Source organism: Coptis chinensis, chromosome 8 (genome assembly GCF_015680905.1).
Source record: "Coptis chinensis isolate HL-2020 chromosome 8, ASM1568090v1, whole genome shotgun sequence".
NCBI classification, from domain to species: Eukaryota; Viridiplantae; Streptophyta; class Magnoliopsida; order Ranunculales; family Ranunculaceae; genus Coptis; species Coptis chinensis.
Window position 1 is genome coordinate 89656341 of NC_141463.1, and position 27538 is coordinate 89683878.

The 27538-nt window shown below is 35.2% G+C and overlaps 4 protein-coding genes across 4 annotated transcripts; 1 reads left to right on the forward strand and 3 right to left on the reverse strand.

Moving 5' to 3' along the window:
- The first annotated feature begins 7514 nt into the window (after positions 1 to 7514).
- On the forward strand, positions 7515 to 8426 carry LOC147484145 (uncharacterized). Its single transcript, XM_086579717.1, has one exon. It carries the CDS (start codon positions 7515 to 7517, stop codon positions 8424 to 8426), a length of 912 nt encoding a protein of 303 aa, XP_086435843.1.
- Positions 8427 to 8477: 51 nt separating this feature from the next.
- Positions 8478 to 12646, reverse strand: LOC147484146 (pheophytinase, chloroplastic-like). The gene is made up of 6 exons (XM_086580120.1): positions 12604 to 12646; positions 10915 to 11661; positions 9820 to 10046; positions 9290 to 9481; positions 9052 to 9208; positions 8478 to 8844 (listed from the first exon to the last, which is right to left on the reverse strand). The coding sequence occupies exons 2-6, from the start codon at positions 11629 to 11631 to the stop codon at positions 8608 to 8610; spliced, it is 1530 nt and encodes a 509-aa protein (XP_086436246.1). The 5' UTR covers positions 11632 to 11661; positions 12604 to 12646; the 3' UTR covers positions 8478 to 8607.
- A 2192-nt stretch (positions 12647 to 14838) lies between these two features.
- Positions 14839 to 21433, reverse strand: LOC147484147 (P-loop nucleoside triphosphate hydrolases superfamily protein with CH (Calponin Homology) domain-containing protein). The gene is made up of 20 exons (XM_086579718.1): positions 21178 to 21433; positions 20940 to 21100; positions 20711 to 20860; positions 20362 to 20625; positions 20148 to 20261; positions 19993 to 20064; positions 19332 to 19421; positions 19080 to 19151; positions 18836 to 18917; positions 18437 to 18532; positions 18158 to 18331; positions 17967 to 18073; positions 17685 to 17863; positions 17422 to 17586; positions 17087 to 17337; positions 16786 to 16943; positions 16138 to 16434; positions 15613 to 16046; positions 15349 to 15509; positions 14839 to 15262 (listed from the first exon to the last, which is right to left on the reverse strand). Exons 1-20 carry the CDS (start codon positions 21224 to 21226, stop codon positions 15186 to 15188), a joined length of 3153 nt encoding a protein of 1050 aa, XP_086435844.1. The 5' UTR covers positions 21227 to 21433; the 3' UTR covers positions 14839 to 15185.
- A 1947-nt stretch (positions 21434 to 23380) lies between these two features.
- On the reverse strand, positions 23381 to 26816 carry LOC147484148 (putative serine/threonine-protein kinase PBL3). Its single transcript, XM_086580121.1, has 6 exons — positions 26663 to 26816; positions 25651 to 25964; positions 25428 to 25563; positions 24541 to 24674; positions 24279 to 24402; positions 23381 to 24031 (listed from the first exon to the last, which is right to left on the reverse strand). The coding sequence occupies exons 1-6, from the start codon at positions 26727 to 26729 to the stop codon at positions 23637 to 23639; spliced, it is 1170 nt and encodes a 389-aa protein (XP_086436247.1). The 5' UTR covers positions 26730 to 26816; the 3' UTR covers positions 23381 to 23636.
- Between the last annotated feature and the right edge of the window lie 722 nt (positions 26817 to 27538).

Consider the following 27538-nt stretch of genomic DNA (forward strand, 5'->3'; position numbering starts at 1 on the left):
TTTGATATATTAATTTGGTCATCGAAAGCATAAGTGGTCTCATTTCACATATGCATGTTATGTACTCATCTTTTATTATTTTGGTCTTCCATTTCATTCAATTCTATCATTTGGATCTGAATACGAGGTTTCATGGAATATCAACCAAACAATGACTTTGGAAATACTTTTACACCATCACTCATTTGTTGTAGTTGTATTGAACATTATGTGATGGAAAAAAAATACACAGTATCAGGTTATATTTTTTTCTTTTTAGTCATCTTACCAACCCTATATGTATATCTTCCCTATAAAACTCTATATGTATATCTTCGCTATAAATGACATTATGAAACTCTTCTACGTAGCTTATTTCTATGTAGTTTTTTACCTCTAACGTTTTTCCCTTCTATGTATGCACAATGGATCACGCTTATAATTCCTCTGCACTTCTTCACTGTGCACTCTGCACCTGCTGCTAAATACTCGATCATTACACTTAATTTGGCTCTCAAAAACCAACATTCCATTGCATTGTGTTAATAACATTTTCAAAGTTATGCATGTGGAGTTGAGTGCTAATAACATCTCTAGAATGGGACCAATAACCAATGTAAGAATTGATCTATGCAACTAGCTAGCATCCATAATTTCTTCATTTTGTCGCCTCTATAAAGATAGTTTGAAAAAATCATCACTCCATCATTTGAATCATTCAATCTCCATACACATGAAATAAGATCCACATTATATTGAAAGCTTTTAAATTGTAATCTTGCCACATAGCCATTTTCCCGAAAACTATTATTTACACATTCAATTCACTCCACATATTATATCCGACTAATTAATAGATCTATAGAACAAATATTAACAGTGTCCAATGCATTTTTTCTAACTGTTTCCCAATATAATTGTTTCTAAATAAATAAATATTGTTTTTGTTAGCTAGCTACAAATTCTTTCTCTGTCCAAGCTACCTACTTATTTAACCCGACAAAAAAAAAAAAAAAAAAAAAAAAAACACTGACGATGGATTAGCTAGATCATTTTGAAGACAATGATAAAAAACAGGTTAATCTTTTGCATTTTTTTTTATATATTTTATTCTCCAGTGTATAATAACAAGTATGTTGCACACCATGATATAATATTCTTATATCTTACAAGTAATACACTCATATGAATCCAATAATGTTCCTCAAGCACATATAAATGTTCGACAAGATAATTACACAACTAGCAACACACAGGTTAACTTCATTAACATAATGCCTTTTTTTTTGGTAAATTAGTTTGTATGATATGTACTAATAATTATATTTTGACTAAATTACAGGTGGTTAAATACCCCTTCGAATATATTTATTCGCAACATTGCTGATCAACAAAAATCGAATTGAACAGCTTATTGAAGTGTTTTTTCTTATTGAAGTTTTTTGTCAGACCTCGGCCTGTATTAATCTAAAACATTTTACATAATCCGTTCAAACAAAAGTAATATGTTACTATTCTAATTTATATGCGTTCATTCCTTTGATTTTCTCCAACCTGATTTTGTTGTTGAGTTTTTTATTCAACATGGCACCTCTGACTTACATAAGTTCCGTCTATTGCAAGCAATATTAGAGTTTTTAATACCAGTCCAACAATTTTTTTTTAATGAATAACACTATCATTTTTCTCATTACCTGTTTTTTTGTTAAATTAGTTTGTGGGAAATGAACTGATAATTATGTATTGACTAAATTATAGACGGTTAAATACCTCTTTGAATATATATATTCGCAACATGGCAGAGTATCGAAAATCGAATCGAACAAAAATACAACTAGCGTATTAAAGTGTTTTTTCCTCATTGAATTTTTTAATTTTCTTTTCTAATTTACATGTCGTTCATTTCTTTGATTTTCTCCACCCCAATTTTTCTTTTCTAGCACGTGCAACGCACGTGCCCGTTTACTAGTAATGTATAAATAGATTATGCTGAGAAGGTAAAACATTTGTGTATATCCTAAACGCTAAGATGTATGCAAAAAGTAGTTCTACTCAGACTCTCTCAATAATTCCCTTGGGACTCAATTTTCTACATGGCATCAATATCCTAGCTATTCTCTTTCCAAAATTCAAAAAACAAACATAAAAATAAATTAATACCAAATAACATATCTAATTAAATTATTAAAACCAAAATAATAAATAAATAAAAAAACTTGCCTATATTTCCACAAACAAATCAACCAAAGAAAGAAATAAAATAAAGAAAAATAAACTTTAACTCCCAAAAACAGATGAATTGGGTGCACTTGTGAAATAAATCATTATATTTTTTAACAGAATCATCCAAACATTTGTTTAAGTCAATAGATAGATAATCATATGGATTTTTTTTTCTCTATTCAAAATTAATGTAAACTAAACTGATAAAAAAAAAATTGTGACAAGAAAAATAGTAAGGGGATTGAGAATTACAAAGGTGAATTTTTTGGGCACCCAACTTTTTTAAGGAGTTGGGTTTTATTTTTTTACTTTTCTTTATTTATTTAATTTGTTTGTGAAAATATAGGCAAGATTTTTGTTATTTATTTGTTACTATTTCGGGTGTTAGTTATTTAATTGGGTAAGTTATTAGTTATTTTTTTTTTACATTTTTTTTTTTATTATTGGAAAGAGAAATATAATTTGGATGTCACGTAAGATATGGAGTCTCTATAAAGTTATTAAGGGAGTCTAGATAGATTTTTTTAGTATGTAAATAGCTATCCATTATTATTACTATTTTAGAAATACCAAACTGGTAGATGAGTTAGTTAAACACTATATATTACCTTTTCTGGCCTAGTTCAAACATAATGTTTGAAAATATCAGCATTGTTTTGAGTTACATGCATAAGCCAAATAGGAGGTTGAGTTTTGGATGTGAAAACACTTGTGTTTTACTTTTTTACAAAAAATATTTTGTTATATTCTTCTTCGAATATCTCCTTGAATCTAAAATAAATGAATAGTTCTACTTAGACTCCCTCAATAACTCCCTTGGGACTCCATTTCCTACGTGGCATCAAAATTCTATTCGCTTTCCAAAATTCAAAAAGCAAACATAGAAATAATTTAATACCAAATAACATACCTAATTAAATGACTAAAACCAAAATAACAAATAAATAATATTTCCACAAACAAATCAACCAAAAAATAAAGAAAAATAAACATTAACTCTAAAAAAAAATGAATTGGGTGCACTTGTGATATAAATCATCATATTTTTTGACATAATCATCCAAACATTTGTTTAAGTCAATAGATACATAATCATATGATTTTTTTTTTTTCTCTATTCAAAATTAATGTAAACTAAAGTGATAAAATATGGAATTTTGTGGCAAGAAAGAGAGTGAGGGGATTGAGAATGACGAAGGTGAATTTTTTGGGCGCCTAACTTTTTTTTAGGGCGTTGGGTTTTATTTTTTATTTTTCTTTATCTTTTTTTTTTTTTTTGTTTAATTTGTTTATGGAAATCGAGCGATTCTACTCAGACTCCCTCTATAACTCCCTTGGGACTCCATTTCCTACGTGGCATCTAAATCCCACTTTCTCTTTCCAAAAATCAAAAACTAAACATAGAAACAAAATAATAACAAATAACATACTTAATTAAATACTAAAACTAAAAATAGTAATAAATAAATCAACAAGCTTACTAATATTTCCACAAACAAAAAAAGAAATAAAAAATAAAAAAATTGAATTGGGTGTGGCAAACAAATCATCCTATTTTACATTCTTCATCTTCAGTCACACCATTTTGATATTCAGATCATTCATTATCTTCCATGTTTAGTTCATCTACATATTTGTTTAAGTTAATAGAATTGTGTGATTTTTTGTTCTCCATTCAAGAGGGGTACGATGTGTTTGATTTGTTTTTTGGCTGTTGGTTTTTTAAGGGTGTTGGTTTTGACAAAGAAAGAGAGAGGGAGTGAAACTTTTTTTGGGGCGTTGGTTTTTTGTTTTTTGTTTGATTTCTACGTGCAATATAGGTAAGTTTTTGTTATTTATTTATTACTATTTTGGGTTTAGTTATTTAATTGGGTAAGTTGTTACTTATTTATCTGTTTTTATTTTTGTTTTTTGATTTTTTGAAATAGAAATATAATTTGGGTGCATTATTATTGTAGTAATAATGTAATTTTCCAATTTTCTGTACAGATCAATATATAGCTCTTTATATATATCTTTCTCAGTCTTTTGTCTCTAACTCTCTGTTGAATATTTTGCATTGTGATGTTTCAATATGGTATAGTTCAGCTTTCAGTGTATACTTTGGAAACTATATATCTATAATTTTGAATAGTTAAATGCCACGTTTACGGGAATGTTGCAATCATATTATACGAAAGAATTTGTTCTTAATCATGTGCTTAATACAGCTGATTGCAACCTGCAAAACAAATAGTGGGTTACAAAATCAACAGGTAGCCAATAGTTTCTACAGAATTCCAAACGAAGGTTACGAAAGAGAGAGACTTTAACACCAGGTTTACATCAGCATTTTACAACTGCATAAATAGTTTGCTAATAGATCTACAATAGGAGTATGTGCATCGCCAGTTTACAGGAAAGGTGACCTGCTGTTTTACACTTACATTTCTCAGAAGGAAAAAGAAAAAGAAATTTCCTGCAAGACAATTATGGATCATGTGACTGCTGAATTGCTGTAAACTTGAATCCGGAACACAATTTCCTGAAAGCAAAGGGACCGCACGAAAGCAAATAGCTGAAATTCTTCCATCATTTAGTAAACAAGCCACAGAGATTGAGAGCAAAACAGATAGTATACCAACACCATAATACTGAAGAAGTTTAAATAGCTACAACAACTTAAGACCAATTTCAAATTGGCTTGCAACTCTCTCTAACTCTCTAAACAACATAAGGATCACTGCTTCAGACATCACGAACAGCAAGATTAATGCCTCGACGGACACGAATTTTGAGAAGACCCAAAAGATGCTCCATCACAGATAAACCAAAATCTGAGAAAGAAATTAATTTTTTCAGAGAGACAATTGGGTAAATAATTTGTTTTTCCTACCAACAAAATAGGAATGCCACAATTTCGGACCTGCCAAGCACATTAGCAGGCACAATAGGTTAATGAATTGTATTTTTGATATACAAATGCATAGAAATTATTATGTAAAACACTTCTATATTGGAGGAACACTACTTGAACCCGGAATTTTTTTTTATAGAAGCTCTTTTCTGGTGTAGTAGTCTCAGAAGTCAATATTTAACTTGAAAATCATTCGTAGTAGTATATTAAGATATTGCGGATCGGGTTGGTTATTTTCGGTTATATCAAATACAAATCGAGCACCGAACTGACCCTGTCGGTTTTGCCATTTAACAAACCTATCCGAACCGCCTTAACGGATAACCGACCCATATAGCTCGGGTCGGGTCGGTCAATTTAGTCGGATACATCGGTTTTATGCACACCCTTAAAATATAGGCAAGATTTTTGTTATTTATTTGTTACTATTTCGGGTGTTACTTATTTAATTTGATAAGTTATTAGTTATTTTTTTGTTTTTTTATTCAAAAAATCTATTTAGACTCCCTTAATAACTCTTTTGGGACTCCATATCTTATGTGGCATACAAATAATATTTTTCTTTCCAAAAATAAAAAAACAAAAATAGAAACAAATAAACAACTACTAACCTACCCAATTAAATAACTAAAGCCCAAAATAGTAATAAATAAATAACAAAAAAAAAAACTTACCCATATTTCCACAAACAAAAAAAGAAAAAAAACAAATAAAAAATTGGAAAAACTTCACCTCTTCATTCTAAATTTCCTTTCTCGATCTTTTTTTTTTGTCACATCCCACTTTTTATAATTTTAGTTTATATTAATTTTGAATGGAAAAAAAAAAAATCATATGGTTCTCTATCTATTAATTAACTTGAACAAATGGTTAATATATATGGTGTATATAAATGTCAAAAAAATATGATGATTTAATTTAGTTTTTTTTTTTTTTTTTTTTTTTTTTGTCTTAAGGCTTATTATTTCTTTATTTGTCTGATTTGTTTGTCGAAATATTGGTAATTTGTTTTTTTACTATTTTTTGTTTTAGTTATTAATTAGGTAAGTTATTTGTTATTAATTTGTTTATATATTGTTTTTTGAATTTTGAAAAGAACGAAAATGATTTTGATGCCACATAAAAAATGGAGTCCCAATAGAGTTATTGAGGGAGTATGAGTAGAACTATAATTTGAATAGAATTAATTTTACTTTTTTTTATTATTATTATTATTAGAAAGAAAAATATAATTTGAATGTCATGTGAGATATAGAGTCCCAGTTATTAAGCAAGTCTAAATAGATTTTTTGAAAATAAATAAATATCAACATAATGGCAAAGTTTTGGCTCTCAGAAGTTACGTGCAATGATGTAAACATTGAAAGAACCAAAAGTCACGTTTTTGCATTGTGATGTTTACTAAGATATTGAAATATTTAGTCCTGCGCAGGCTGACTAACGTACTTCAAAAAAAAAAACATAAGATTTTGAATATCTTGGTTCCTGTCATGCTTTCAAGAAAAAAAAACAGAAGATTTTAAATATTTTGTGGATAGAGTTCACAATAAAATTAAAGAGTGGCAAGCCAAGGTGCTCTCCCAGACTGAGAGAGCAATTCTGATTCAATCTGTGGCACAAGCAACACATTTGTATGTCATGGCTACCTATCTACTGTCTGTGTCCATCTGTGATAAGATTGACAAGGCATGCAGAGACTTTTTCTGAAATGATACTACCTCAACAAATAGTGTCCACACCATAGGGTGGGAACACTTATGCAAACCCAAAAGCTCTAGTGGCGCTGGTGTTCAGGAAGGCAAGGGATATGAACATTGCAATGCTGTCCAAGCTACCATGGAAAGCAGCTACTGATTTGGAATCTCTATGGACTAAAACTTTCAATAGCATCTATAGGAAAACTTGGATTGGAGATGTTACTAGACCCCCAGAGTTAGCCTCTTTCTTTTGGAAAAGCGTACATAAAATTTTCCCGAAAATAAGTAGTGGGCTTATATGGAGCATAGGAAGTGGTGCCACCACTTCTTTATTGAATGATCCTTGGCTCAGAAGGAATGATATGCCAGCCACTCTCAAGGAAATGGGAGTTGATGACCCAGTACTTGAAGGGCTCAAAGTGGCTGACCTATTTCTTGCCAATGGCAATAGATGGGATACTGGCAAACTTGATGGGTTATTCCATCCATTCATCAGCCAGAGGATTCAAGAGGTGGTGGTGAGACCACAAGGAGCTCAGAAGGATGTCATTAAGTGGTGTGGCGCTAAGAAAGGAGACTTGACTGTCAAGTCAGTCTACACACACCTCAATAAAGCCAATTGGAGTGGCAGCTCATCCAGTTACAGTTAGAGCACTGTGGATCACATATGGAGAGCCCAGCTTCCTACAAATATCAAGTTGTTTCTATGGAAACTATATATGAAAGCTTTACCTTTGGGATCATTGCTGGAACAAAGGCAGATGGTGGGAGACTTTGCTTGCCCATTCTGTGGAAGGACCACAGAGTCTGATCAACATTTGTTTTTTGATTGTAATTGGTCAAGAGCAGCTTGGTACGACTCTGAGTTAAGCTTAAGGGTCCACAATCTTCAAGGAGGTAGCCTCAGGGCCTGGGTACAGCAATTCTTGAACTGGTGCACAAGGGATGAGGAACCAGTAAGGCGAGCTGGAACCTTTAGCTGTCTCCTACTACATGGCATCTGGGAGGCCAGAAATGCTACCAAATTCGAGCACAAGGCAGCCCATAGGGGAAGCTTGCTAAGGAGGTGCAGCATGGCAGCAGACAAATGCCTTATGGCATTCAAAGAATCAACTCAACAGACAAATACTCCCAACCCTCTGAATTTAAATCCTTTAGATATTTTGTTCCCCATTATGCCAAATGACTGTCTAGTAATCAGATTTGATGCTTCGTTTTATAGGGACACAGGATGGGCTGGAGCTGGATGTCTGGCATGGGATGACGAAGGGCAATTGGTGGGCACAGCAATTCGTAGGTTCAAGGCACAAGAACCAGAGGAAGCGGAGATGGTGGCTGCAGAGGTGGCTGTACTGCTGGCAAAAAGATTAAGGAGGACTAAGGTTTTGTTGGAGGGGGACTGCGCCAATGTAATCAATGCCTTGAAGGGCACAGATAGCTCGTGGGTTTTAGCAGCCTTACAAAAATCTGTAATGAACCAAGTTAGTTTGTTTGAGTTCTGTAATTTTAACTGGATAAGTAAACTCTCAAATGGGGATGCACACCTACTAGCTGGATGGACTTGTCATCAGTTGGAGGTGCAGCATCTTCCGAAGTATATGCTGGATGCAAACTCTAATCCTTTCGGGTGATAAGCTTTCAATATATGCAATGTTTATCGAAAAAACAAAAGACTAACGTACTTATGGTTAAAAGGACTTTTCATTGAGGTATACCAATATGTTACATTTGGACTAACAATTGTATTTATACATGGTGACAACATATTATACACTGTAACAGTTACATTAGCATAAGAAAACAATTCTTCCATTAACTCGACTTTAACTCTGTCACGCGAGACCTAATGTAAGAGCTTATCTTTTTCCATACAGAAAATTTGGATCCAAAAATATGTACTTTCACTGATTTTCGTGAACCATCTCTAAAAAATTCCAAATCCCTTGAGACACCATATTGAATAGGCTTGGGGTCATCCATGAGAGGCAATGCAACAGAACCTTGGGACTCTAGTGTTCTGATCCACCCGCGAAGCAAATAGTTCACAACCTGTTGAAAATCCAGGTTAGATATCACGAAAACAGGAAACCCATGATTTCGCAGTAACTGACATTTTTATCTAAATTATATCCCAAAAACTGGGAAAGCATAGAAATAGATTTGAAGTGTATTCCACTATTCCCTTTATAGGACATCAACAGTAAGCCGTTTGTTATAGTATACCAAATGAACAATTATCAGCGAAAGAAGCTATACCTCTGGAACCTCATCATGAGGACAATGACCAGCTGGGCTGATCTCATAATATGGAGCTTCAGGTACCTGCCTTTTTACCTGAAGACCCCAAATGGCCTTTACCCATGGATCTTCTTTTCCATACACGAGACATATGGGAATATCATTTATTTGGCACCTGCAATAATACTGCACTTAGCCCAAAACAAGGGATGTAACAAGTAGCATATCAGTCCATTCAGGTTCAAGTGATGCCTACCTAGATAAAGTTTCTTCAAAGGAGAGTTGTCCCTTGGGAGCGCACATAATAGAGGCAAATGATGCAGCAGCTGCTGGGTGTTCTGTTGTTTCAAGTATACAAGAGAAGACTTTGTCGACCCTTGTTGAATGATCAGCATAAACCTGCTTTAGCACCTCTGCTATGCTTGTGGGATCACTAATCTTTTCCCAGCTAAAATCAAACAAGAAATGATTCAGTTATTTATCGTCTACAGAACGACAAATTCTGGGGTAATAAAGGACACAGCATTCCTATTCTATGTGACTAAGATGAAATGGCAAATGATACAGTTTGGCCTCATTGTTTCAGTTCACATAGTGAGAAACAAACCAACATATTGCTCTCTGCTCTCTTCATTTCTCAAGAATACGGAGTCTATTCTTGATAAAAAAAAATCCATATCATAGCAGATTCCAAGTTAATGATGAAAATGGATCCCTCGAGTTCACATTGAAATTTAGAATTGGTCAATTGGAAAATATACAACAAAAAAAAATGCTTGCACATACATGATTTCAGTGAACCTTCTGACACTGGCAGGTAGAGGAAAGGTGCCAGCCCATGGGAAAATCTTTGCCAATCTGGGTGATCTTATGGGATTAGGAAGAAATCCCCAAAAAGGTGTTGCATTGAGCAGGGTAACACCCTTCACTAGCTGAGGGTTGAATGCTGCAAAGTAGAGTGCAACAAATCCTCCAAGTGAGTTCCCCACTATATAAACTGGCTCACCTATAACCTGTAACACGAGTAAGCCATTTAGTTTATTGCTTCATTACAGTAATGCTGGCACGTGCAGTAATTAAAACATTAACACGCTATTCTAGAATGAACAGATTACATCTTTAACGTTCTGGAGTAAATATATATCTACTGCTGATCAGTTGCCGTAAAGAAAAACATTATCAGCAAGTATGCATCCTTTGCACATTTCTTTTCACCACATACCAAAAGTCGAAAAGAAACTATTGATAAATTTTTTTATTACAGAAGTCGTTGACCGTTGAAGAGCAGGAAAGCTAAACAATCTTGACCATTCAGAAGCACAGAAAACATGTATTGTCATGACGTTAAGCTTGAATTTTAACTGAAGTATCGTGCTAAACAAGGTTTGCCCATTGGTCAGTTCATGCCCCTTAAACTCATTGCACTTATGCATTGAAATTTGAAATGCCTCAACATTCACTGCTCTCAGAAGTCCAGAGTCCAGACTTCTTTTTCTTATGGATTTGATACCCTTGCTCTAATGAAATGGAACAAACTCTCTTGGGAGCTTACAAATGTAGTTCTTGAAACAGGTACAACTACAAAGTGAGAAGTATCTGTCGTCCATGGCACAAAATACCAAACCACAGTCATCAATCATACTTGTTGGTAAGTACATCACACAAACTTGTTTTAACGCCTCATGGTGATAAAATTCACGATAAAGAGTCTCAAATAAAGTATGTATGTAGGCACAACTGCACAGTAAAAGTTTGAAACAACTCTCCAAAGAATGACAAAAATACCAAAAAAAGGATCCACAGAACAATAGATGATCATGACACTAATATCGCATTGAAACAATACCAGATTATAGTAGATATATAAACCCAGAAAAGTACCTCTTCTACGAAATGACGAACTTGGTCCTTCCACAGATCAATCGAGTACACCAACTCATTTGCCCAGGGCTCAGCTTGTTCTCCAAAACCCCACACCAAATCCATCTCTCCCGAAGCACTATCCTTGGCCAAAGGGGCAGGGTCTTCAACAGGCAACGACATACCTTGTCCTAGAAAATCCACTGCCCATACTCTATATTCACGACCCAAATCCTTCAATTGCTTCTCATAATGAAAAGAACCTACACCAAAACCAGGAAGAAGGAGCACTGATGGGGCATTAACATTTTCAGACCCTGATTTTTCATAATGCACATTAAACTTCGGTTTCCATTCCCAAAAACAACTACTGACTGGAGACCCACTATCTCCAGTGGTTTCATCGGGCAGACCGGGAACTAGAACCTTCGGGTACGATACCTCCCTATCCCAAATATTTCCCATGTCCTCATTCCCAACAATCCCATCCGAGTTAGTTGATCCATATAATTTAGACACTTCACGTTGGTTATAATTTTTTTTCTTGGAGTAGTTCTGATGGTCAAGTTCCCAGAATCGCAATGAACCCCTTTTGGGATTTAATCTACCACATACAAATTGAGCACTTCTTGTGAGACAAAGCTTAGATCGACTTGTATGTAGGCTTTTCTCAGCAAAATTCCAGTTTGAGCATCGGACAGGATAAGATTCAGCATAACAGGAGAAGAGCAGTTCCATCACTAACAATGATTTTCTGCATACAATTAACTGCAGTTCATTCAAATATGTCAATAAATATAGACACAATTGAAACCAATAAACTCTAAATTGCCTTCTAAATAATATCAGAGACATGCAAGAAAAGTGATGATGAAGACAGGACTCATGATTAATCTAATGGACAAATAGGATTAAGAAAATTTTGCTGGGAGAATTCAAGCTAGAACATTGTTTTGACTACTACCAAATCACCACTGAAGATGATGGAAATGCGATAAGAACTTTACGGTGACTACCAGGCTGCAAAGATTAGTAAGAATTCGGCCTTCAAGCAATCAGTTTGGGCTATGGGCTAACACTATAACGCATATACAAAGCCATGACTACACCTTAATCCCCTCAAATACCAAATGTTGGGCAAAACCAAAAGTTTCTTAACACCAATTATCAAACAAGAGTCCATTTTATGGTAATATACTACTTGAGGTTTGTTTCCCAACGCAACAAAACCATTGAATTACACTTGTATTTCAACTCCCCCAGTCCAAAATTTTTGAAGCAGGGGCTCTAATTAGTTAATCACTGTCACCATGTCGTCCGTAGTCGGTACTAACTAATCCTTGGAAAACTGGAGTTTAGAGAGACTTCTTACCATATGATTACAAGTCTCAGGTCATCAAACTATCCTTCTGCACTCCTCTTACTTAATTTCTACAATTTTTAACATGCAAATTTTTTCAATTTGCATAGCAAAGATGTTCTAACTTGCAGGGCTAGTCACTGTAATTGGAGAAGCCAAAAAAGAACTCATTTTAATCCATTCTTGCTAATAAAGAGTTAATCTTTAGCAACCCTGAACTGATTTTGAATAGAAATGAAACTTTCCTGAATGAAAACATACTACTACAGGCAATATTATGCACTAAGTTCACTGGGGGAAAAAATTTACTTAGAACTCACTTAACTAAAACTATGAAGAAAGAAACATACAAGTTGAAAGACTAGTAAAGTAGCATACCTATGATGCTTGGTTTGCTCAAAGAGAGAGGGAATGTGTATGTGTTGCTATAAAGCTGGTTGAAGTAAGAAAATGAGAGTTAGCTTGAAAGCCTTGTCTATGTTTGAAAGCAATGAAAAATTGACTAAAGATAATTGGAAATGGGGCCATGGACTTTAGACATGTAAAGTAGTACACTCTAACTAAAAACTGGTTCTCCAAAAATCTAGTGAAAATTGATGTCGATTGGAATAATTTGTATGGTACGTGAATTTTCTCAACTGAAAATATAAATGTTTAATTCTGCATTTTAGAAAATTTTTTTTTTTTTCGTGGAGAACTCTTCCACTCTAAATCAACTTGATTCACACAAGTGCATGGGTAGTCGGTGAAATTCTACTGATGCAATAGTATGACGACTACAACCGCTAATAGCAAATCCAATAGTATGACGACTACAAGCGCTAGTAGCAAATCCAAAATGCATGTGGATACTGTGGGAATGTGATTTTATTCATCTCTTTATGGTTCAAATCATTTGCCCAATGCAAAGGTGAATATGGTGGTGACTATTTTTCCAAGTAAAAACGAAGGTAAAATTTTCAACTGAGATGGTGGCTTAGTTGTGAATTTCAAACGGGATGTTGGATTCTGTCTCGTGTGTTTTTTTTTTAAAAAATCGGTTTTTTTTCGGATGAAATATTTCATTCCGTCTCGCGTGTTTTTTCGGTTTTTTTTTTTTTAATTTTAGACGGGATGTTTCATTCCGTCCGGCGCGTTTTTTCGATTTTTACATTCAGACGGAATCCAACATTCCGTCCAAGATTAACATTTATTTTTGCATTGGGCAGCCTCACTTTGTTTTTCACCAAAACGGTGGAAAAGAGAGAAAATACTGCCTAAGTGAAGGTGAATATTTGTGACTTTTTTTTTTTTTTTTTTGTTTGGTAAGCCTGTTTTAAATGAGATTCAGTAACTCGTGAAGGTGAATATTTGTGACTTTTTTTTTTTTTTTTTTGTTTTAAGCTGTTTTTAAAACGTTGGAAAAGAGAATAATGGAGGTGAATATTTGTGACGTACTTGCATTGGGAATGCTCTAATAAATTTGTTTTTAGAGGGTATGGTTTCCCACTTGAAGCATGTTTTGTAATAATGCAATAGGTTTTGAAAAGGAAAATAAAACGTGTTATTTTTAGAGGGTATGGTTTCCCACTTGTAGCATGTTTTGTAATAATGCAATAGGTTTTGAAAAGGAAAATAAAACGTGTTATTATTGTACATTTTGATTTTTTTTTTGGAGAATAGTATTGCTGACATAGTCTCTTACTCTCTTATGCATGTGTCCAACAGAGTCAGCAGGAACAACTTTAAGATTCTCACAGCTACATATTTCGATCATAAAACCGTCTGGGTCATTGAAGAACAATTGATCAATGGATGTACCCTGCTCGTCTTCTACCGTCCTCTTCATGTATTTTATGTTTAATATATCAACACAAAGCCAAGAACCTTGGCATAAACATCCAACGAATCCTTAACAGACCTGCAAAGTCTAGATACATGATTAAGGGACATTAAAGGCTCCTCCCCTGCTTCTTGCTTGATTTGGTGCTCTTTCTCGATCTCTTCGTTTTCTTGTCCACTCTCTTTCTCTCAAGAAACTTTGAAGCAGTTCTTGGGATTCTCAAGCTAAGATTTGAGTTGCAGTTTGGGCGGCCCGTATATATAACAACGTTGTGGAGTGAATACAATGTTGATGCTGATGCATGAACGTTGTACGTGTGGATTTGCATGAGAATCGAGACACTGTGGTGTCAAACACGTGGAGTCCTACCACAGCTAAGTTCACACTTCACTCTAGAGTCTGGTGGCTTTGATGGCTGTGATTACTCATTTTCTTAGCCTACAGTACAAAAACATGCATGAATTCTGTGCTCGTATGTATCACGTAGATTTGAAGTATATTTCAGAGTTGTTGTACGAGAATTCTGTTTATCGACAAAGTTTCGTGAGGACTGCTAATCATGTTCTTGAACTTATGAACTGAAAGAAAAATGACACCAAATAATATCTTGTCATCTTCTGGACTTCTGGTACTATAGTCTCTGATTTTGTGCCATAGTATGGTTGTTCACCTCGTATATATTGGATTAAATACCAAATGCGTAGTCATTTTTCTTCATTTAAGAAAGGTTATCAATGTATAACGCCTACAAACAAGAAGTCACTTAAAAAAATTTAGAAACTTATTATTGACAGAAAATGAAAAATCATTATTCAAAATTTTACATCCCTACCTTTCCATTAGATGATACTGAAAAGAATATAATCAGGCATACACGTATGACCCCCTTCAATCTATTGAAACATAGCTGATTATCTGACAAGTGATCAAATCGAAAATAAACCTTCACGTACAGTACATTCCCACGTTGATTTTTCCTCGGGTCGAACGTTTCATTGTGGTCATCTCAGTTAGCAATCTTTCCAGCGAGTGTTGGAATGTGTTTTAGAGTTAAAAGTCAGCTTGTTAAAAAGCTTCAAGTCAAGCATGATCATCATTGTCATTTGTTGTCTAAAACCACCTTCGCGCTTCAATCGTTGATGGATGAACTGGAGGAGGTGTCCTCGCATTTCGATTATCTTTTGAACCTATAAAAGAATATAAGCCAAGGATGAAAAGCTGCTTCCATACAGGTGAAGTAAAGCCGTAACAAGAAACAGAAAATAATACTCACAAGAGTCATTGCCCCCAAGAGAGCTTCTTCGAGAAAGCCCTGAAGTTTGCCCACCAGTTAGTGATTGTCTCCTCAGAGTTCTGGCATCAGCAGCGGGAGTTGATTTATCATTAACGTTAACTGTGGTATAGGACAGAGTCCCTACTGGATGCTGCTGGTTCCTGAAAGTACGCAATGCTTGAGATTATAAGATTTCTCTATGACCAAAATCCACACTGCATGATCTTTTAGTTTTGAGCATGAAGAGTACAGTAGTATGCTCACCTTTTATCGGGGGCATTTATCAGCTTCCCTATGGTCATGAGTGACTTCCTTATTGATCCTTTTTTCGTGGTGCTCATAGCGACCCCAGGGGTCTGTGATTTCCTGGAAAGACTGAACTCACTTGGTGTTACTGTCCCAACCACCTTTGTGGGAAGTGTTGGAGGCTCAGGCGTCTTCGGTAATTGGATGGGTCTTCTTATCCTACTTTCTGTTCCTCTTATTCTGCTATGGCAAGCTGAAGTAGGACTACGAGGAGCAGTGTCATATCTCGTTGCCACTGAACTGCCATCACTGTGATTTCTACTGCTGTTGCTGGCTTCTGCATTTTCACATTTGCTAAAATCACTGCTGCTATTGTTGCAATTGTATTGAGAGTAAGGAGAGATACACTGATCTACTCTTGCTCTATAAGCACCATTCACAGATACCTGCAACTAGTTGAAGACAAATTAAATAGGTCAAAAACATGGTGCCAATTTCAGAAGTACTTCAGAACTTTGATGATTTAAGTTACAAGGAGTCTACATTTTTTGACCCTCTGATCTGCAAGTGATCTTTTCCGTAATTTGGTCCTTCCAAGCTCAATCTTCGGGGACGACTTGGAATGTCCTCTACCCTGAACTTTTCTTCAACTACAGAGGTTTTTGAGACCTTCCTGTTGTCCAGGTTCACCACCTTCTCAGTCTTCACAGCAGAATTCTCTATGCTCAACCGGCGAGGGCGTGGAGGAGTGCGCATAGACATTTTTACAGTATCCCGAGGAGACTTTAAAATTTGTCCTTCTTTGCTTGATAAGGCTTTCTTTAGGGTCTCAACCTGCACAAATTAGCACATCAACAACAAAAAATCACAACCCATGCTTATAATCATTCCATACACAAGAAATAGTTTTTCTATCAAAAATGTGTTCCTCTTCTAACCAAAAGAATAAGAAGAAACAGGTTGCCTGGCTTCTTAATTTGAAATATACATAAGTTCGGTATAAATAATGTTAAGTATCCCATTGTTTTGTTCAACCATTTGACTACCACTTGACGTGCAGAACACATGCCCAAATCCACTTCATATACAGTCAACTATTGGTTCCAACATAAATGTGCCTCTATTTTGTCTAAATTAAAATAAATAGAAAGAAACAGTAAGGGAAGCATATTTTGCAAGTTCACCTGTTCCTTTAAGTTCCTTGACCTCTGTGCTCTCTTTGTTCAAACGAGCAACTCCTAGTTCTACAGTTGACACCCTTTGTGCAAATTTCAATGTACTGATTGTTTCCCCATAAGAATCAGCTTCTGGGCTCACATGAGCAAACATTAATGTTTTTGCATGCCCTCCTACAAATATGCACATATGATTGAGTCAACACAGTTACACTGTTAATCATCCAACTCAAGTGCAAAATCAATTAGACTTGAAAAAGATAAAAAATAATGATAATAACAAAAGGCAGAGGAGAGAGTTGACTTCACATTACAACCTAAAGAGTCTTGTAAGAGTTGCGTAAGTTTGCTGTTTCTGTAGGGAATGTGAGAGTTCTTCTGAGCCAGTGCAGTGATCACATCTCCCAAACATGAGAGCGATTTATTTATATGTTGTGCTTCCTTAAGCCTGTCTCCAGTAACTTCAGACTTATCCACCCTCTCACTCCCAGCAAGGTCCACTAGATGTAGGCAGCTCCTTAGTATGCTTCCAGAAGTATCTTTACCATTCACGTGCACAGTCAACACACTGCAGGCACGAATGGATAGTCCATCATTATCATCTTCAAAAATAATCTATCAAGAATCTAAGCAAACAACCAAAAGTACAGACCTGTGGGATCTACTGCTTTGTATGTTCATTGCAGTTGAGCTCACAAAGCGGTTCAGTTCACCTAGCTTCATTAAACTTAGAACATCCGCTGAGGATTTTACAACATACATCTTAGCGTCAGGAAGGCTCAAACCACCATTGCTTGTGCAGCTCCGTATCTCTAACTTGTCAATCATTAAGGACTCCAATAAACATAGTAGGGCTGAACTATCATAATTTGTATTGTGAAGAGAACGAAGAGTAAAACAAAAAAGAAAGGATATTTTGTTGTTGATGCTTCTTCTGTTAAAAGGTCTCGTACTTGCTCATTATAAATTTCAACCATCTGAACTTGAATATCATAGTCGACAATATCCTTCCTGGTACACGATAACTGGAAGAGGTCATTCAAAGCCAGATAATTGATCCCCATATCCTTGGATGATTCCCCTGAAGGACCACACTGAAAGCAGAGTGACAAAAATTCAGACAGTTGAAGTAGTATAGAAGTCCATAGTGAACATATATTAGGAATAAATGCTTCTATGTTTTCAGCAATGTCTCACCATGGTATGTGTTTTGCCAGACCCTGTCTGACCATATGCAAATATGCACACGTTATAACCATCCATGACAGATCTAATCAATGGTTGGGTTTCCTTATACACTTCATCTAGCAAAGTAAACAAAAATCAGGTGAGATGTGCAAGCAGGTTGAATTCCAAAAAATGCATTGACTGTATGGATGTAGAAGTACCTTGGGTAGACGTTGGGCCAAAGACCTGATTAAAGTTGAAAATTTTCCGCACTTCTTTGCTTGGTTTCAATGGATCTACCACCACAAGAGATCCATCATCCCCAATATGGTCAACAGTACTTCTTGTTTCAGTACCAAAGGCTGGTCGAATCCTGCAGTAAACTCGAATATTTCCTATAATGGAAAGGCTAATTAGGCACACATTCAAGAATCTCCTTTCATTCCTATTACTTCAAAGTTTAATAATGACAATAATCAAATTTTCAAAAGTAAATTAACCTTTGAGATCCTGAACCATATTATAAAGATCCCTATTTTCTTTTACGACTCTTTGATATCCAAGAGCAGCAACTGACATTTCTTGAACCTTGTCCCCTGCAATAGTGGAGAACACTGAAGCCTTTCTAAGGAGGAACATGAGCAATTATTACAAGTTCATCATCCTATGTACTGTAAATGGCTATATAAGGTCTGGTTGCTCTAGAGCCCAGTATCAGGAAAATCACATAGATACCTTTTTGCTAACAGGGTTAGTATTGAGATCACTTTATAAACTTATAAAGTTAGGGACACAGTCTGAGGCATCAAAACAGGAGATAACAAATTAAACTTGCAATCAAACAAATAGGAACATACACCATTTCTCCACATAAACCTTCTTTCCAAATGAGAACATACCTAGTACTTGTAAATCATCATGCAATTGGGATTGTAAGACTTTAAATTCGCTCTTTGTTGTAGATAGCAACAATTTGAGATCCTGCAGACATAAACAGATTCAGCAAGTTGCATTTCACTTCGTTAAGCTATGATCACTAATCATTAATTCCTTATTAATATGCTTATAGTATAATAACATAGTATTAGAAATGTAACAATAAAAATCTCTTCATCCATAGATAATAAAGAAAAGGAAACACACCGAAAGATCTTTCTCTTGTACTTTGAGTATGTGCCAATGGTTGCAATTGCCCTTTCCCAAGCAAGACAACAGCTGCAAACAAAACGACATTAGCAATATCACACCAGAACATGAAACTAAATGCTCACTGCAAATAAATGCAATTTGTTAAATGTTTTGTATTCAAAACAAGAAGACCAAAACATTCATCCACCCAAAAGAACCAAAAAATAGAGGCAGGGTTTTAGGATGATAAAGGAAATGATAACATACCTTACATTTTGAAGTTGTAGATGAGCTCTCTGTAAGTGTGGACGTTGTTGAACTTGTATCTAGTAAAGGTTCTCTTCCGATTGACTTGAACTACAATTTAATGAGAACAAAGAATAAATACGTGCTCAATTGCTCATTACTTAAGAATTAGGAAATTGAGACAAGAGGGATAGATACAGTCTAACTTCAAATCCGGACAAAGAATTGCCTCATACATTCCAGATTCTAAACATGTGCAAGAAAAAACTGGTGATTGTTATGGCACTGTAAAAGAACTTCTGTTAAACTAGAAATTTACTAGTCAAACAGAATTGACTACTATGAATATATTTTTTGTAACAATCTCATAATGCTGTTATTTTATTAACAGTCAATGCATCTCTATTTCTTTCCCACTCTTGTACGTTTTTTTTTTTTTAAAATATGAGCAATTACAGTATACAGATTTAAATGGAGGTATGCACACTAAAATTTTATTTCCACGTAGTAAATTATAAAACATACTATTAGGATGCTACTGGTGGACTATACTAATTTGCTAGAGGATACTTTATTACTGACCTAGAGGAGGAAAAAAAGTCATCATCTTACAGCGGAAATCATTTCTATCTGTTATTGTCTTTTATAAAACAAATATGATTGAAACTTAAAGTAAACTCACCTCCGGAGAGTGATCATGTTGTTGTCCCTGCAAACAACTTGACATTATCTTACTGAAAACCTTCATAGAATCCTGCACCAGAGATATTGCTTATAAGTTATATCCAATAAAATAGAATCTCACTGATAAGTCAAAGCAAGTATCTAATTTATCACCTTTGTCCCATCACGGAAGGATGCTAGAAGGTTCTGATCGATATTCTCCTTTGACTCGAGCAAACACTCAACAAAGGCTTCAACAATTGAATCTACATAATACACAACAGAACTCTGTAACACACACATGCCCATAGGCAACAAAATTTTCCAATATTCCTAATCACAAAATTATGAAAAATTATCTACTAACTAATAACAACAGCAATCAAACCTTCAAGTTTCCCACTGTCATTCTCCTTGGGAGAGAGGTTTTTTCATTACCAACTGACATATCCAAATGCCTACAAGGTTCAGCTGACGAATTCGACAGAGCAACACGCAACTGGTTCCTTCCAGCTGTACGGCTAACCATTGGGGATCTCAAATGTTTAGAAGATCCATTAATCACACCACCCCATTGTTTATATTCGTGATACGACTTCAGTGATAGTATACAATCCACAATCTTAGCTGTCGATCCCGCATCCAAAGAATCCTAAAATCCAAATACCAACCAAATTAACTTAACCCCATAGTAATCCAAATCAAGTTCCAACTTGAAAAAATTAATAAACCATTACCCTTTCAAGATCTGATGCTTCAAATGCAGGTAGATTCAACTCCCCAACAGCAACTAAAAAATTCCTAACATTCTCAAAATACTGATAAGCAGGTAACGGTTGAGCTTCCGAGGTTATGGACCATGTAGAAGTATTACTACTCTCAATAACCTATAATACTTAAAAAAAACAACCATAAAGATCAAAACTTTAACAATTCAAGAAAAAAAAAAAAAAAAAAAAAATGTACCTTAGGAACAGAACCAGGTTGAATTTTATTAATAACATTGCAAAGAATAAGACCATTCCTTAAACAAGAAACAAATTCTTGTTCTGTTGGTTGTGTTGATAAACCTATTGATCTTTCTAAGAAGCTTTCTAACCATGCTGATGCTTGATATCTCCTCAATGCTGTCAAACAAATAAATAAACAAGATGAACCTTGAATCAAGAAATGAAGATATATAAAGAAAAAAAATAGGGCAAACCTGATTCTTCAGCTTTTCTTGAATGGATTCTTGACGAAGAGTCTTCCATCAATGAACCAATCAAGAGAGAGAGAGAGAGATGTGATTGAGAAATGAGGAAAGGTTTATTTTTTTTGTTTTCTTGGTTTTAGGTTTGGAGGAGAAGAATTGTAACGTTAAGTATTTTTTTGAATTCAAATTGGTAGACCCGTTCTGTTTTTTTTTTTTTCTATGCACTTGATTTAAGTCAATCGGGTTGACCGGAAATCACACTCTTTTTTTCCCAATTTTGACTTGACCTGAATATATCGGCCCATATCTATGGAGTATGGAGTATGGAGTCATGTGTAGACAAGTATGCAAAACGTTACACAACATGGAGAGTGTTTTTTTTTTGCTAAATTCTTGAAACCCGTCATTTGAGATCGATAATTAGCATGATTTTTTAGGATTCTAATTGTAATTACAGAGAGGAAGCATATTTAATTTAATATAAAAGGGATAATTATGTTATTTAAGTTACATTAGAGAAATTTTTTTATAAATTATTAATAAAAGAGGACTTGTTCTAAATTCAGGGGGAAAAATGGAGAATAATTATACTAGATAACTGCTAAGCAGTGGGAGGCGGAGTGGAGGGTGGAAAGAGAGAGGGAGAGATGAGAGGGAGGAGAGAGAGGAGGGTTTGGTGGACAAAGGGGCGGAGGGGGCCTGTGGAGCTCACCCCTCAATTTTCAGGAAAAAAAATATACTATCATTCAAACCAAAAAAAAAAAAAAAAACAAATAAAAGGGAAAAAAAAACACCATAAACCCAAACAAAATAAACCCCTCAAGCACTCCATTTCTCCTACTTAACTCCCTTCTCAATTATTCTACTAAAAAGTTTCTACTCTTCTTGACTTCTTGTGGAATAAGGTAATACTCACATTATTTAGTTTTTGTCTTCTTTTTATCTTTTTGTAATCGATTCCTATACCATATTATTTAATGGCAACTCTTACTTAATTTCTTGTCGTGAATTTACTAAATACTTAGGTTTGCAATTTGTAAGGGCAATTTGTCCATTGTCTATTTTAGGGGTTGTATTTAGAGTTTTTTTAGAGTCAATGTGTTCTAGTGTTAATTATGGTTGTTATTATTGTGATCAAAATCGAGACCTCGAGGTGTGTTTAATTAAATGGTGGAGTTTACTTTTTTTAGTCAATAGAGGTTGTGTTAGGGACTTAGGGATGAGTTTTTAGGATGCAAGATTCCAAAGATATTGGTGTTCCTTATGAAGATTGAAGATGTTCCAACCCATGCTAGGGTGTTGGAAAATAATGACCGTAAATAGGTCTTTATGTGGTATGTGGATATGATGACTTTTGGTCAAAGATTGTAGAAATGGACTCGATTACTTTCGTTAATCCGTAAACTCCGTATGTGATCTTGGTTAATAGGACGTTTGGTAGTTGCTTCTCGTAGGGTGTTAAGGAGATCTTGTTCTACTAAGCGTTTTTATTATATATTTGTTCGGTGGTGGGTTTAAAAATGTTAAAATGCTCCTATTGAGATCTTTTGTGAACAAAGTGTTTATAAATAAAATACCTTAGCGTTGGCATGAACACCCGCTCACTTCAATATTCCTCGTTGTCTAGTTGTGTCATCGCTTTCTCCCAGGCTTGCCCTCTTCTCTGGACATTACATTTTAGAGACTCTTGATCCAATGTTCCTATTGTATCATTTTATAAGATATTTGATGTTCGAAATATAGTTATTTTGTGGTTGGGTTAAGTTTGAATTATTAGTTAAAAGAAATTAGTTATTATTAATTATTTTTTTGTATGTTTGGTTGTTTGGGTGGCTCACCCTCACTCAAATTCCTGGCTCCGCCACTGGCTGACAGAGAAAGAGAGATAGGAGAGGACAGACATAAACCAACCAACTTAGTTTTTGTCCACATAACCTCCTTCCTTTCTGCCCAGATCCCCTCCGCTCACTTGATAATTTAAGTTATATTAGGGAGATTCTTCTAAATTATTAATAAAAGGGGGTTTCTAATTTTTGTTGCCTCTACTCGATAGCAGAGAGTGGGTTCCTCAAAACCCGGCTATCCCATAAAATCTACTGCTTTCCAGGATTCAATGGGTGATTCAACTTTGTATCATTAGGAGTGGGATCGAGTAACAGTAAGCATGATCAAGAAAATGAATTGCTTCTCGGTACTATAAAAAATATAGAAATTTCTTTAACAGGAAGAAAAGGATAGAATAAAAAAATACTCACACATGAAATTCTTTGTACAAAGGATATATATATGTATATCCTAATTAACCCTTTAATTTCACAGGAACAACAATGATATAGTATAGTAACAAAACATGAACGACAGCTTTTACTTCCAAACAAGCCAAAACGACGATATACGATGTGTACATTTTATGACGCCATATAACTGGGGTATAACGGTGGGCTGTGCTCAGGAGTGAATGCTTTTTTTTAGATATGTGCTTTTGCCTTGTGATGATAACTAGTATGCTTTACCACACGGTGATCCATCCTATGATGTGTTCTCCTCACATTGTTGTTTGGTGTCTGAAGTTGTTCTAATGTTGTAAGAACATCTTTCATATGTGGCCTGTTCTTAGGGTCTGTATATAGGCACTGAAGAACTAGCGCTGCAAGTGTTTGTGCTTCTTTTTTGGAATATTGACCACCCAACCTTGTATCCATGATTCTTAATACTCTCCTGTTGTCACTTAGAAACGGCTTTGCCCAATCCACCAAAGAGTCTAGAAAACCAGGTCTGTCTTCATCCAATGCCCGTTTTCCTGATAACAACTCTAACAAGACAACTCCAAAACTGTAGACATCACTCTTTGTGGTCAAGTGCCCTATATTGGAACCCAGAAAACATTATGTTAGCACAAGCTTAAAGATTTAAACAATAATAACAATGCCCAGTATTAGAGTTTGAATTACAAAAACTGGACTTCAGAATGCTATCCAACACAAAACCTTGTCTTTTACAGGGGTGGTAATGATGCTGTTCTTTCGAGGGTAATTTCCTAGCATTGTTTAGATGATAAAGAACAAAAACAAAAAAAACAAAATGTGAGAAAATGAAGATAGAAGTATCACCCGTTGCTACATATTCTGGTGCAGCATAACCCTCTGTCCCAACAACCCTAGTTGAAACATGAGTATTATCCCCAGTAGGACCATCTCTTGCTAACCCGAAATCTGAAAGCTTTGCATTAAATTCCTGCATAGTTATCCAGTATCCAAAAACATAAGAGTCCAACCAAAAAGTAGAGTAAGTACACTATTCCCTAACTTTTCTTTCTTTTGACATATGCTTTATTTACTTGAAAGCTTCCTTGGTTTCTATCTACTAGCTTACCGAATCAAGGAGGACATTGGAAGCCTTCAGATCGCGGTATATAACATGTGTGTCTAAATTATGTAAAAAGGATATTCCTCGAGCAACATCAATGACAATTTTCATCCTTGTTGTCCATGATATAGGTTGAACACCTGCAGAATAGAAATGGTTGAGCAATTGAGCCTCTCCATATCAAGATATACTTTACTTATTATCTTGATTAAGGACATGTCATAGGAACAGCCAATAAAGAACTTCAAAATCCAAGGGCTAACAAAGAATGTATGGTTTGTTATATATGTACAGGTGAGCAGGACTGCACCTTGATATGTGAGGAGAATCGTTACACAAAATGTAAATAAAAGAGGATCTGTGAGGGGGTAACAGAAGACAGTATTCTACACACTAGTGTTATAGGTTAGTGCACCTTGATGAAAGTAAGAACGTTGAATCAAATTACGCATATCCAAGTGAGTGGAGTGAGAATGTGAGATAGTAAAATCATAGGTCCACCAAAGTCGGTCACCTGGCATGGCTCTTTCCTATCCAGACAACTCAACTTATCATACCCTACATGGATTTTGCCAACCCAAAAAGGGAAAGTGATAGGTAATCAAATATTGGAAGAGGTTTAGTCTTCCCCCCAGCAAACTACTTCTTGATTTTATCTACAACTGGGTTCGGCAAAGAACTGATCTTTGTTTTGGCATCAACTGGAAACCCACATATAATGATAGGGAAGGTAACTGCTTCAAAACCCATATATATCGCAATGTGGAACACATTATGGTTAGAACCCAATTCAATGTAGTAGACCTGACAAGGATGGTATGCACAAGAGCGATATTTTAGCATTTTAATACCTGAAGACCCGCAAAGACAATAGGAGACAGTGATGAACTTACTTCTGAATAAATGATTCTCCAAGCTGCCCCTTGGCATGAATTCGTAAACTAGAAGTCTATTATCAGATTCACAGCAGTACCCAATGAGTTTCACAAGATTATCATGGCGAAGCTGACCCAAATAATTAACTTCGGCCTGCAGAAATAAAAATTGTCTTCACACTGTGAGTGTCAAGGCTCAAAGGAACAGAAATTGGTGACATTGTGTGCTGATGTTACTTACAAGCCATTCCTTGTGACCTTGGTAGCTTTCTATCTTAAGTTTCTTGATGGCCACAACAATCCCAACTCCTGGTTTCGTGGGCGCAAAAGTGTTCTCATCAATCCAACCTTTGAAAACACAACCAAATCCTCCTTCACCAAGAAAACTCTCTGAACGGAAGTTCTTGGTTGCAGTCTTCAGATCATTGAAGCTGAAGGACTTGAGACTGCATGATACTGGCACATGATTATCCAATGCAGCCGACGATGTTTTCTTCTCACCATTAGAGGTCCCCTTCAAGTTTGATGTAGAATTTTGAGGAACACTTGGAACATCTGAAAGATCATCAAATACGTTGGTTAATTCATGATTTGTATCCATGATATATAAATTAAGGGTTACCCCCCCCCCCAAATACACACAAAAAAAAAAAAACTAGTGCTGTTTCAGTGCCTTTTTCCCCTCTAGTATCATGAAAAGTTGGTAAATATATATAAAGGATTAAAGTTAATTTAACGGTCTATGTAGCAACAGCTGTAATCAATCAAGTTCAATTTAAAATGGCTAAATTGAAGCAAACAAGTAGCTCACTAGGATAGCCTATTTTCTTAGCATTCACTAGGCATCTGCTTATGCAGCCAAGCACTACTAGAATTGCACTTATCGTACTAGAAGGATGCATCTCAATAAAAGAGCAAAATTCTCAAAGGGGCAACCTTCTATAAAGGAATTAACACATATGCTTAAGTTATGAGTAGCCAACAGAAACAGAACTAAACTTGACTTGGCGGACATCGAAAAGTAATAATAATTAAGAAAAATGGAGGGAAGCCTCTACTCCATAACTGAATTAACAAATATTTTTGAATACCAAATAGAACAAAACATAAAACCTGATCATAACCAATATACTTCATAAATGAAAAAAGTGGGGATGTTATCTTTACCCTAGCTGAATTAAGCAGTTTTAACTATATACTCAATACAACACAGCATCTATTAAGAGGAAAGATATGAAAATAAAAGGACTTGCCAGAAGAAGGAACAGAAGAGGCATGAGCTAATCTTGAAATCCCTTTTTTACCCAAGCAATTACCCATGGAAAAGACTTTATCAGAACTCTTTCACAGAACTCCTTCATTTCTATTTCTATTAAAAGAACAGAAGAAGGAGAAGAGTGCATTGACTTTATAATGGTAGTCAAAGTCCACAACAGAAAGCAGCACAATTCTACATTTCTACATAACGAAATCAAACACAGGTCCCACTGAAACTCCATACATAATCTCTAAATAATACAGAATCAACATACAAAGGTCCCACACTAAATAAATTTTCTTGACTAAATAGATAAACTGACCAAGTCTTGTCAAAGCTTACATGCTTGAACACGTTTGATTTCCTACTTTTTAGAAGTTTTGGTTACATTGTGCATACAGTTGACATCATAGAACAATGTCAAGTTCCACACTTTCTTGGCATACCAACTTCAGTGACAAAATATATTCATTAAATGCATATACGAGTCAAAATTTTGGAACATAACCACTTGAAGAAATTCAAGTATGAACCTGTGGCATAAATTTCTCGGGCTTTTCTACGTAATATGTGCCTTCTGCATTGAAATAAAGGCAGTTTTTTAATACAGAAAAATGAAGTCAGGGTTTATGAATGCTTACCTCTGATTCATTTGAAGCTGTAGATTGGGTTTTGAGTGTTTTACTCGTTTTCCATCTTGCAAGCTTCAACGCCGCCATTGTTGTCTTGGGCATATGTTAAGCTTTGAAGACAGAAGAAGAAATGGTAGTTAATTTAGTTACATTTTGTTTTCTTAAGGACCCTTCTCGTATTGTAAATTTGGAAATAAAACCCTCTAGTATTGTAAATTTTAGTGGACAACCCTTGAGTG

Bases quoted from the DNA above. Each gene is read 5' to 3' on its own strand.
- LOC147484145 (XM_086579717.1), top strand. From the start codon at position 7,515: ATGAAAGCTTTACCTTTGGGATCATTGCTGGAACAAAGGCAGATGGTG.
- LOC147484146 (XM_086580120.1), bottom strand. From the start codon at position 11,631: ATGGAACTGCTCTTCTCCTGTTATGCTGAATCTTATCCTGTCCGATGC. The intron at 9,482-9,819 runs GTATGTGCAAGC...GTTTGATTTTAG, and splicing joins AGAAGGTTCACTGAAATCAT to CTGGGAAAAGATTAGTGATC. The intron at 8,845-9,051 runs GTATAGCTTCTT...GATTTTCAACAG, and splicing joins CTCATGATGAGGTTCCAGAG to GTTGTGAACTATTTGCTTCG.
- LOC147484147 (XM_086579718.1), bottom strand. From the start codon at position 21,226: ATGGAAGACTCTTCGTCAAGAATCCATTCAAGAAAAGCTGAAGAATCA. The intron at 21,101-21,177 runs GTTTGCCCTATT...TTTGTTTGACAG, and splicing joins AAGAAAAGCTGAAGAATCAG to CATTGAGGAGATATCAAGCA. The intron at 20,065-20,147 runs GTGATAAATTAG...TCTCTGGTGCAG, and splicing joins CCTTCCGTGATGGGACAAAG to GATTCTATGAAGGTTTTCAG.
- LOC147484148 (XM_086580121.1), bottom strand. From the start codon at position 26,729: ATGGGTAATTGCTTGGGTAAAAAAGGGATTTCAAGATTAGCTCATGCC. The intron at 25,965-26,662 runs GCAAGTCCTTTT...ATGATCTTTCAG, and splicing joins CTCTTCTGTTCCTTCTTCTG to ATGTTCCAAGTGTTCCTCAA. The intron at 25,564-25,650 runs GTAAGTAACATC...TTATTTCTGCAG, and splicing joins AAGGTCACAAGGAATGGCTT to GCCGAAGTTAATTATTTGGG.